Source organism: Hyperolius riggenbachi, chromosome 5 (assembly GCF_040937935.1).
Source record: "Hyperolius riggenbachi isolate aHypRig1 chromosome 5, aHypRig1.pri, whole genome shotgun sequence".
NCBI classification, from domain to species: Eukaryota; Metazoa; Chordata; class Amphibia; order Anura; family Hyperoliidae; genus Hyperolius; species Hyperolius riggenbachi.
In genome coordinates, this window is record NC_090650.1 from 321704589 (window position 1) to 321716906 (window position 12318).

Here is a 12318-nt window from a genome sequence, read left to right on the forward strand (position 1 = left end):
CAGTATTCCAGCCTCAGAGGGGACTGCTGATAAAAAGAGCAAGAGAGCAGACAGAGGTCAGGCAATGTACTAATGAGGTAATGCAGTCATCTGGCTGCAATCAACTTCTGATGGTGGGATCAACCGGTTGAAAAATACCAAAATCCCTATACTGTATGTCTGACTACTTTGTAAAGGCAACAGAGAGTGTTAAAGGGATACTGTAGGGGGGTCTAGGGAAAATGAGATGAACTTACCCGGGGCTTCTAATGGTCCCCCGCAGACATCCTGTGTTGGCGCAGCCGCTCACCGATGCTCCGGCCCCGCCTCCGGTTCACTTCTGGAATTTCTGACTTTAAAGTCAGAAAACCACTGCGCCTGCGTTGCCGTGTCCTCGATCCCGCTGATGTCATCAAGAGCGCACAGCGCAGGCCCAGTATGGTCTGTGTCTGCGCAGTACACTCCTGGTGACATCAGCGGGAGCGAGGACACGGCAACGCAGGCGCAGTGGTTTTCTGACTTTAAAGTCAGAAATTCCAGAAGTGAACCGGAGGCGGGGCCGAAACATTGGGGAGTGGCTGCGCCAACACAGGATGTCTGCGGGGGACCATTAGAAGCCCCAGGTAAGTTCAGCTCATTTTCCCCCGACCCCCCTACAGTATCCCTTTAAAGGTGGGTTTAACCTGGTTAATAAACCCACTGCTGTGAGCTTTGAAGCTGCAATTTCTACTTCTAAACTTGGGATCATATGAAGTGTGGCATGAAGCCACTCACTAAGCCAATTTCAAGACGCTGAGGCGTATGCTCAAAAACAAATCGACCAGGGTTATATTAATTGAAAGTAAAACAAACAACACCTGATTCTAGCACAATCGACTGAAATTTGCCATTCTGTCCGATTAAAGCTGGCCATACACTAGGCCGATTCCCGCCAGATCGACAGCAGATTCGATCACTGGGATCGAATCTGCTGTCACATCGTTCCTGCTACACACCGAATTTCAAACCATTTCGTCCGATCCCGTCGATCGCTCCATGCGGAAAATTACCGTCGATCGCCCGCGGGTAGGGAGCACGTCGCTAGCGGCGTTCGAGTGCCCGACGCAATAGAGCCCACATACAATATCTGCTCCGCCGGCGCGACTGCCCCCGGTCACCGCTGCTTCGTCTCCGCTCTAGTCTCTGGCATGCTTCACTTCTTCCTGCCCGGCAGGAAGTTTAAACAGTAGAGGGCGCTCTACTGTTTAAACTTCCTGCCGGGCTGGAAGAAGTAAAGCATGCCGGACCTGGAGACCAGAGCGGAGACGGAGCAGCGGTGACCAGGGGCAGTCGCGCCAGTGGAGCAGGTAATGTATGCGGGCGGGCGGGGAGTGGCGGCGGCACCATCACAACAGATTGTGAACGGTTTCAGGCTGAAATCGGTTCACAATCTGTTTGCAGTAAAGGTAGCCATACGATCCCTCTCTGATCAGATTCGAGCTTTTGTGAATGGATCCTGAGTTACACAACTGATTTTTCCAAAGGAAATTTCCCTGAAATGCCTGCATCAAATATAAAAATTGTGTAATGGCTCAGTCCTCTATTCAACTTTACTAATAAAAATCACAGTGGATAGATGAGGGTTTTATCTTAAATATTGCATATGAGTCAATAGAGACCTTATATAACTGCACAGACATGACAGCACTTACAAGGGCGATAGGATTTTAGGCAGTCAGATAAATCAGCAATTAGCCAAAAGCTCTGAGTAGAGGTGGCCAGTGAGATATTAGGGCTTGTAGTCTGCATGTAAAAATAAAGCAAACGCAAAGGGAGGAAACTCAGGTTAGATACATACCCATGTAGAGTGAAGGCTATGGATACCATAGAGCCTTCCTGACCCTCATTCCCTCTCCCCATTCTTGCGCTCTGTTGAAGTTATCTGACCTGCTAGGTCTTCGGTATCCTCAGCAAGCCGTGAAAACTACTCGCGTCCCCGAGTATTCCAGAAGAAGAGTACATCCGTACTGCGCATGCTCCAGCCCAAACTCGCTTGTGCGCAATACGGATGCGCTCATCTTCAGAAGTACTCAGAGGTGTGAGTTGTATTGAAGGCTCCCCGAGGCGTACTAAAGAGCTATTCCACCTAGCAGGTCAAATAACTTCAACCAGAGACGGTGCAGGAACAATGAGACTGATTGAACAACATGAAGGCTCTATGTTATCCAAAGCCTTCCCTCTCTTTAGAAAAGTACCTAACCCGGAGTGAGTTTCCTCATTCCAAGCTCTCTTTATTGAAAACTGTATCTAGCTTGGAACTGGGCCAATCTGTCTGCTGGAAGTGCATTTGACTGGCCCAAATCTAAGCTGCATACAATTTGCATCATTTTACAATTATTATCATCTCATATCTCTGGCTACAATTACTGACACACATCAGATAAAGCCTTAATCTCACTAATAAACAGGGCATATATGGCCATCGTTCTTTCTCGGCCAATACAAGGACGGTTCAATGACGTCTTCTGATAAAAAGCAAAACAAGGCGCACTCCCCTTATGTTGGTGTAACCTGGACTGGATTTTGTAATCACTGTCTGCTTTTAAAGGAAACATCAGGCAATATACAGAAAATGAGATCTATTTACACGGAGCTTCCTCCAGCCCCTGGCTGGCGATATTTCCCTCGACGCAGCTCTGGTGTCCCGGCATCCCCTCCGTTGGAGATGACGACTTCGCCAGGTCGGCATCTACTGCAACTGCGCAAGAGCCGCTCGTGGTCGCGCTGACGTTGTTCGGAGTGTACTGCGTAGGCGTAGAACTACTGCGCCACTCATACTCCACGTCAGTGCGACCACGAGCGGCTTGGCGCAGGCATAGTAGATGATGACCTGGCGAGGTCGGCATCTCCAACGGAGGGGACCCCGAACCGGCCGCTGGGTGCGGAGCTGTGGCGAGGGTCATATCGCCTGCCAGGGGCTGGAAGAAGCCCCGGGTAAGTAGAGCTCATATTCTATATACTGCCTGATGTTTCACTTAAATTGCAAAACTTTACTACCCTTGCATGGGTCATATCAGGAAATTGGGGCTACGGAAAGGTTGGTAAAATGAGCAGTTGTGCGACTGCAGTCATGTGCACGTATTTTAAATGAGAACTTTTATTTACTTTTTGTAAATAAGTCCAGGCTGTTCTAGCTTTATTAAATATTAGTTCTTGATGTGGGTGTTGCATTTAACTGCCATTCACTAAGCTTTTAGCAATTATCACTAGAATTACAGCCCAAGAAGAGCTTCTAAACCTTCCTCAGCGAACAGCAGGAACACTGCAAAAAATCTGGTCTAGATTTGCTGGATCATTTTTGGGTTCAGTATTCTCCACTGATCTCCATCATATGTAAATCAGTCACTATGTGTCATTTGTGTTCCTACAGTTCAGTCCATAAACAAGCTAAGATTAAACTCCCAAAAAACCTGGCCAAGTAGTTTCCTATATCAGGATTCGTCATACATATTGTATATTCATATAGGCGTATGCTCTGGTGACAGAGTTTCCTATTACCAGAGGTTTACTATATCAGTTTACTGTAACGAGATTCTACTGCACACAGTATTCTCTTGTTGGAGTAATGCTATAAGAAACATCAGACCTCTTACCTGCAGAAGTGTATGCCCTTCTTCCGGCAAAGGTATCGGGGGTCCGAAATATTCACAGTTATAGTGCTTGCCCCCTCCAGCGTCTGCACATTCCCCATACCAGACACAGTGCTGGGAGGAAACCTAAGAAACGAAACAAAAAAAAAAAAATACATTAATATAGTGCTAGCTCTACAAATAAAAACACACTAGCTGACGCAGGGATTGATTTAACTCTTATTTTGACTTTTGACTACAGGAGATCGTTTTCCCAGTACCGATACAAATTAGCATATTCCTTTGACTTCTTTTTGCTCAGTTGGTGTTTTAGATGTAAGCCTCACATCAGATCATAAAGAACGTATGTCTTATGGTGGCCATACACTTATCGATTTTTCCCATCAATTTTGGCCGATTCGATCATTCATTCGAAACTGCTAAAAATCGATGCCCCAACATGCTGGCCCAAATGATCATTAGATTTTTAGAAGGTTTTTTTGCAGAAATTGATTGAAACGGTCGATCGTACTGGACAGAAGATATCAAACGGCAGCAAATTGAAGGCTTTGAATAGTGTAATGCTGCAGTTAAATAGCCATTTTAGAGATTTCATGCTGGAATTCGATCGGATAGATGATCAGAGTGGAATCTATCTTTTGGTCATGCCTAGCCTTACTTGACATTTGCAGGGAGTTCCTGACTTGTGAACGCCTGACAGTATAAACCTCCAACCCACCGCATGGTCGGGGACTCCTTGTCCTGTGCCCATGCATAGGAGGATGCAGGGGGACAAACTGAGGACACAGGGGGACACATTTTATTTTATTTTTTTTACCCTGGTTTTTTGTTCTCTAAACCTAGGTGCGTCTTATCGTCATGATCATCTTATACTCTGAAAAATACAGTATACCATTAAAGAGTCCCTATTATATACATAAATAATGAAGTCTCATTGCTCTGTGCGTTTTAGTATATAGCAGCTAATGGAAATTTTTCAATCCAAACCAGAAGGTAAAGCGAAAAAGAAATTGATAAATTAAATTTGTAATACAGGGGAAATCCATTTAAATAAGGGCCCTGACACATCAAACGGCGATTTGCAGGTCATTTTCATTCTTTAAAAAAAAAAACCTGCCCCCTTGACTTACAATAAAATCATGGTAAAATCGCGGACGCTGTGATTTTGCCACAGTTTTAATGTAAGTCAATGGAGGAGTTTTTAAAAAATGAAAACGCCCTTTGGTGCGTCAGGGCCCTGCAAGTCATTTTCCAAGAGAGGATAAGCTAAATTTAATTTGGTATCAATTGAACAATGGTTTCCCCATCACAAATCATAACTGAGAGAGGCAAAGGAGGATATAATCTGCTTACATTAAGCTGTACCTACACAAGCACAGGTCACACTGCAAATGACATTGTAATGAGTATTCCTATAATATGCTGGCACCACAGGTCCAAACCACAGGTTACCTCTTCATGCAGTACCAAATCTCAGTGATTCTCTAGAAAGCTAGGCATGCACAGGCTGATGACAGCCCTATATGGAAAGCTGGCCAATCCCTCCCCAATCAGAAATGGACTGGTTAGCCCAATCACATTATCGATTAATAAACTTTCAAAAATAGGTCAGCAATGTCGGGGGCAATCGATACGCTTCTCAAACTAACTTGCCTCACGTTTTTCTTTAAGCACCCAACAAGCAAAAAAAAGTCTGAAATGAGGCATGACAAATAATACGTTAAAAAGGAATAATCTATTTAAAATTTTTAGCTTGAAACCATCCTATATAATAAAACCCTAACTGTCCCCACATCATCCTCCTATCCCTGTGTCAGTGGTTTTTGGCTACTGCGCATGTGTAGCCTTTGGGACAGGAAGAGGTCCGGGCCGGGGGGAGGGGGGGGGGGATGGTGCGCGCACATGCGCACTGACATGCGGCGGCGAGAGAGAGACCTAGAGCCCGTTTTTAAACAGGCTTAGGTCTACTAGTTTGGATAATAATTTAACAGATAAAGTGAGAATTAGATGTGCCTTGTGAATACAGCCCCATTGTTTCTATGAGTTTCCCTTCCTGCAATGCATTATTTCTGCTGTAAATACATTGGATAGGTAAGCAAATTTCTTGATGACAAAGTCCTCTTGTATTTATCTTTCATTGAAAAAAAACAAAAAAAAAAACAACACACACACACCTTACCCACAACACAGCACTGTACATAATCTGCAATGCAATACACACAAACACCAAATAAAATAAAAATAATCCACAAAAGATGTTTAGTCACAGTGAAAGCAGAGGGGATTTTAGAACCGGCTGTATGTGCACATTGCTCACAGCTGGCTAATTTCTGTACTATGTGCTTTACTATGGCTCTTGGGTCTTGTATAAACGCTTACTCAACATCACCCTTCACTATTATTGATCAGTCGCTATGAAGACATTTCAGGGGAGCGGAGCTGTACAGATGTGCTGCTTGGCTATAGCTGAGCATCTTATACTGATCAATGGAGAGGAGGCAAAATATGCAGTGCATGAGCAAGTGGTGTCCTGTAGGAGGAGGAACAAAAGATTGTTTGTTGCTTGGTGATCAGTCGTGCACTGGTAACACATGCTAAGTTCCTGATCGAAACTACAGCAAAAAATTTGGTTTAAAAATTATCTAGTGTGTGTACAAGACAAGAGTCGAGAAAGCTAGAGGAAAAGATGCACAATGAAGGTGTGGCTAAATCTATTAAAGATGTGGTTATAAAAGCCCATTCAGCATTTGCCTAATTATACCAGAACTCCAGACATGCTGTAGTTTTGTAGTTGACTTTTAAAATACCTCGTCAGGAGCCTCTAACCCAGCCATTTCCTATGATACAAGAGCTAGTGTGGGCTGCAATCTTCACTGCCAGGTGTACCTCACACCTTTGCAGTCTGAAAAGTATAGCATGTACCCAAGGAGAGGGAATCTCCCACAAGAATAGATAATTATTTTCAGCTAGACGTGTTGAGATTAAGAGACCATGGCCTCAATTCACTAAGATCATGCTGGAAATAATAAGGCAAGAGAAAACTTACCTCCACACTGTGAGAGAGTTATTTTATCTCTTCATTCTTTAATTTACCTCCTCTGTAGTTAATTTACCTCCTCTGTAGTTATTTTCACACGCAGTTAATAAACAGCCTGTCTTTAACTGTGGAGTTATTTTAAGGATTGAAGAGTTAACTTAAAGACAGAAGAGGTAACTTTAGATTTGCCTGAGGTAAAATGTTTCCTGAATACGACATGCCTCATCACCATGGTGATAACTCTAGAAATGTTATTAAAGACAAGAGATAAGCTTAGTGAATTGAGGCCCATGTTTTTGAAACAGAATATTAAATTGCAGTCCTTGCTTGATGCAAAAAATTAATATTTTGAGAGGTCAGGTAGCATTATTTAGAACGGTTTCTAGACTGGGTCTTTAGGGCCATATTACACAAGAGACTTGGCAGCTGTGACTAAGTCTTGGGACGAGTTGCTAAGCAGGTCTTGGTAATGTTATCCAGTGTAAATCCTAACAACTCTGACATACTAGAGCAACTTGCTTCTAGCTTCTGCAAAGTCCCATTTAGTTGAATTAAACAGAAATGCAATGATGTTGAAAATGCAGCATGCCCTGAGTTTGCAATGCCTCAAGAATCACATCACACTAGTTGGAACAAAGCATCACAATTTACATTATTAAAAAGGTGTTCTTGCACACTGCAAGCACTACAGAAAATGGAACACAGCGCGTCTAGTGGAAACAAGCCCAACAGGTGGGCTGAGAAATTAATAAAGTCTCTATACGGTACTATGAAGATGGAATCATACAAGTATTTCGTCAGTACAAACAAAGCCCAGGAAAAAATGAGAAGTACAGTAGAATCCCTTTACACTAAACTCAAAGAGACCAGGAAAAATAGTTTACTATATCAGAGCTGGTCATACATCGTATATTTATACAGACGCATTTGCGTCTGAGGACTGAGTTTAATATATCAGAGTCTACTATAATGAAATTCTGCTACATAAAACTGCTGCCATTCTCACAGTAAGAAAGCCAGAGTCCCCACTTGGCACATTTGGTCACTTGGTGACCGAGATTAAACATTCTGGGAAAGTGGGCGGAGCATAAAACAGTCACATTTTAGCCATTCATTTTAAATGGGAGAATGTAAACTGCAGCCATTCTTAAAGTGAACCTCCGGACTAAAAATCTACTCAGCAGAACTGAAAAGGCTTGGTGCTTCTTTAACAGTTTCACAGCATCAGAACTTTGTTTTTCTTACCAAAGCATCATTTTTAGCTGCATTTTTACCTAAGCTCCACCCATCAAAGATGATGTTGTGCAGAGCATGATGGGATTTCCTATGTTATTCACGTTGCCTAGCAACTGGGAGAGGTGCTCAGGACACAGGACAGTTGGAACTGTGTCTCATGCTCCCTGTCACCTCCTTTCAACCAAAAAGATGGCTGCCATCATGAAATCAAACATTTGCCTGTTCTTTTAAAAAGTGTGGGTAAGAGATTAAATTTACCTATCTATTTTATTTAACATAAATAATGTAACTTAATGACAGTATGTTTGTTTAGGCTGGAGTTCCTCTTTAAGACTGTTCATTGCAGGATTCTTAAACGTGGCACAGTTGGTCACTGGGTGACTGGGATTCATATTCAGAAAAGGGGTGGAGCCATAAACAGCTAATCAGATTTGTTTGCTTGATTTCAATGGGAACATTATTGAAGCCAAGGAAACCAAAGCTCACAAACTTGGTCATTAAGTAACTGTGTCAAGGTTAGAAAAAGTGTCCGGACTCAACAACAACGAAATACATACCCGAGCAATGCTGGGTCTTCAACTAGTTTTATATAAATGTAGAGACTATAAGCTATTACTTGTTTAGTCAGATGTCCTTTTGTATTGCACATATAGCAGAATAATGAACTGTAAATAATGTGAGGAACGTTTGAATCCTCACAAATATTTGGAACGGATTCAGAATGAGTGTTGGCTACCCTATTAGACATGCACCAAATATTGTCAATAGCAGTGGTATGCAATATATGCAAGATCAATCCAGGATTGTAGCCTGCTTCTAGACACGATGTTTTAATTTTGCTAAGCTGGCACATAAAGCCAGATAGCAGCACAGTACTTTTGGACCCAAACAGACCTTTGCTCCTATTACTCTGATGATATAACCAATGTAAACACAACCATAAGGACAGCAAAAACACAACAACGTGTAAGCTAAAATTGATGTCACTTTAAAGGGTTATTTCATTTCAATACAACACAGAGTGGCCAAATTATTATTACAGACAACGTCCACTCTGACTTTAGCAGGTCCAGCAGTGATGCAAGGTGATGTAATAGCAAGGAGAAGCATATAAAAGGCATGTTTGGCATCAAGAGCACTGTTCATCAGTACAGCTAGCCTGAGCATGAGTAAAACTAAATAATACCGTTCTTAAAATACACCTGAAGTTAGAGGGATATGGAGGTATATATATATATATATATATATATATATATATATATATATATATATATATATATATATATATATATATATATATATATATATATATATATATATATATATATATATATATATATATATATTATGACTGAGTCTATTTCCATGGCTGAAAGTTCGAGAAGCTTGAATTTTTATGTCAGTTACAATCAGTCGTGATTGGCTGCATATTGGAGTGAAGAGGTCATTTCATTACAAAGTTAAAATGGTTCAGGGATCTTAAGTTTGGTTAATGCTACAATAAATTACACGAACGGTATCTGAAGATTGTATGACATATAACCTATATGAATCAAATGAGGTTATCGACTCCATAAACAATACAGTTCCTCAAAAGGAAAGCTGCAAGTCACAGCAAAGTTCAGAGTCAATGTCAGTCACTTCAAGTGACCTGGAACACACATGATTACACTTCCTCACTTGCCCTTACGAACAATAGTAGATATAATTCTGTGGTTTACCCAAATAAAGTTATTTGTCTGCAGATATAGTTGTATGAAATACAGCAACACTGTATGAATGTTTTGGAAACCAATACACTATTGAAAAAGAAAAACAATGTCCACTAAGTTTAAAGTAAACCAGAGACGCCATGTAACGATCGGTGTAACACAGAGAGAATCTGATTATTGGTGATCTGCAGTATCACCAAAAATGCAGATATATACCTGATTATTGATGATCTGCAGTATTACCGATAATCAGATATATCACTAACCTCTGGATACCTGAGTAATATGAGTGTTTGGTGCAACAGTAATACTTTGAGGAGAATACCTGGGGAACAGGTATCAGGGCAGCAGGCAATACGGTCCTGGAGAACAAGTACCTTCCAGTAACCTGGGACTCTCCCGCAGGGAGGAGCCAGGCTAGGGGTAGGAAGGGCCAGAGCGTGAGTGACACCAAAGGCAGGATGTCACTGACTGATCTGTGAACTATCTCTTAACTGAGAAGATAGTTCTCGAGGTCGGACAAGCCAGGTCAGCAACACACGGACAGACAAAGTACAGACAAAGTACAAAGACAGGAGACTGATTCGGTAATCCTAAGGCACGCAAGGTTTGGCAACAGAGTATCAAGTATAGCGAGGTACCGAATCAGTGATCAGAAGAGTGGTCAGGAAAGCAGAAAGTCATAACAGATAATAAACAATGCCTAGTCTTGGGTGTAAGCTCCGTGATCCTCAACACCCTGGAACTAGTCTGATACTATATATATATATATATATATATATATATATATATATATATATATATATATATATATATATATATATATATATATATATATATATATATATATATATATATATATATATATATATATATATATATATATACATAAAACAGAGTGGTAACACAAGTCCCTAGACTTAGGTGTGAGGTCCTTGATCATCAACACCCTGGAACTAGTCTGAACAATAACAGAATGGTAATACAGATTCCTAGACTTGGGTGTGAGGTCCTTGATCATCAACACCCTGGAACTAGTCTGAGGTATAACAGAATAACAACACAGATTCTGACAAAAGGTCTGAGTGCTTCCACGTAGTGATCGCAACGGCAGACAAACAGTGAATGACCAGCGCCCAGTATATATAGTACAGTGCCATCCAGCGCCTCCCCTAAGTGCTGGACCAATGGGAACTGGTTGTAACGTCAGCTGACCGGCTTGGTCAGCTGACTCGCTTCTGGCTGTCATAAAAGTTCTGCCTCTCAGCGCGTCCTTCTGAACCTGTGTGGACTATCAGTCCCAGCCACACCAGACATGTATAGTGAACCACCCGCCGCGCTGGACGTGGAACCAGCCGCACCGCTATCAAAGCATGCGGCGGTTTCTCCGCGTCTAGCCATACTATCAGATGTAGGCCCACGCTTGCAAACCGCCGCGTTGGACGCGGAATCAGCCGCCTTGTTCTGAGCACACGCGGCGGCTTTTCCGCGTTCTCTCACACGCCAAAAGAAAAAGATTTGATACTTACCCGAGGCTTCTTCCAGCCCAGCCTTTGATGAGGGTTACTGGACATGCCTGCTCAAGGGTCACCCTGTCACATATGTACTTTGCTGCTATTGCAAACTCTTTGCTTATACTGGCTTTCTGAGGACCAACTTATGGACTGTTCACTTGCTACCTGATTGCATTAGCTTTATACAGTATATCCTTATGTGACCCTGTACGTTGCACCTGAATACTATTGACCATTGTGTACATCTATACCATTAATGATGTTTCAATTGATTGCATAGCTCTGTGCTTCTTGATTGTACAGTCATGTGCCTTGTGTTTCCACTTTTTTGTTCACTTTTGATTACAATATACTTATTTTTTGATTGCAAACTACAGTTTGGTGTGCTGGTCAACTTTACTTTTGCAGTCTCTGGTACACTTTAATTAGGATATTTTATTGATGCACCAAGTTTAAAAAGAAAGGGCAAAAATGAGACATCCAAAATTATTAGCCCCCCCTGACCATTAATAGTTTACCCTTTCTGAGCCATAACTGACAACAATCTCAGTTTAGTTCTTTACTAGGTTACCACAGGTCTCCTGAGAGATTTTGGCCCATTCTTCCATTGGAAACGATTCTAGCTGGTCCAAATGTCATGGTTACTGAGCATAGACATTCACGTTGAGCTCCCGCCACAGATTCTCAATATGATTGAGGTCTGGGCTCTGTGTGGACCACTCCAGGATCTTGGTTTTGGTATCCTTGAAGAACTGTTAGACTAATTTCAATGTATGCTTTGGGTGATTGTCTTGTTGGAAGACCCAGTGATGACCTAAGTAGGCAGACCCCTGTTCAAACAGAGCACAGACCTCTGCCAAGCAGCCTGTTATGCATATCGGAGAGGGTAGAGGCGAGGACAAGCACGAGGGAAAAAAACAATACCGGTCAGGTGTGGATTGCCAGTAGATCTGATCATAAACAACCAGTCTGCAAGTAAGTGGGGGTAAACGCATTTGAAAGGTGACCAATTCCAAAGGATCTTTTAAGATTATGAAATTTGCGTGCGTGTATTTAGCCCTTACTGTTCAAGTATTCATGGATATATGTGTTTGAAGATATTATTGCTAGTACCAAATGGTTAATACTGAATGCTCCCCTTTTTTCACTGTTGGCAACTGCTATCCACATCACCTGACTGAGCATAGAGGTATGCAGTTCTGTAACACTAT

At 42.0% G+C, this 12318-nt stretch overlaps 1 protein-coding gene across 1 annotated transcript in view; it reads right to left on the minus strand.

Annotated features, from left to right (window-relative positions):
• Nucleotides 1-12318, minus strand: part of LOC137518870 (NPC intracellular cholesterol transporter 1-like) — a 105939-nt gene that overhangs the window by 59853 nt on the left and 33768 nt on the right. The window contains exon 2 of the mRNA XM_068237260.1: nucleotides 3612-3734. Within this exon, the coding sequence (XP_068093361.1) occupies nucleotides 3612-3734 (123 nt within the window). The remainder of the gene's footprint in view (nucleotides 1-3611; nucleotides 3735-12318) is intronic.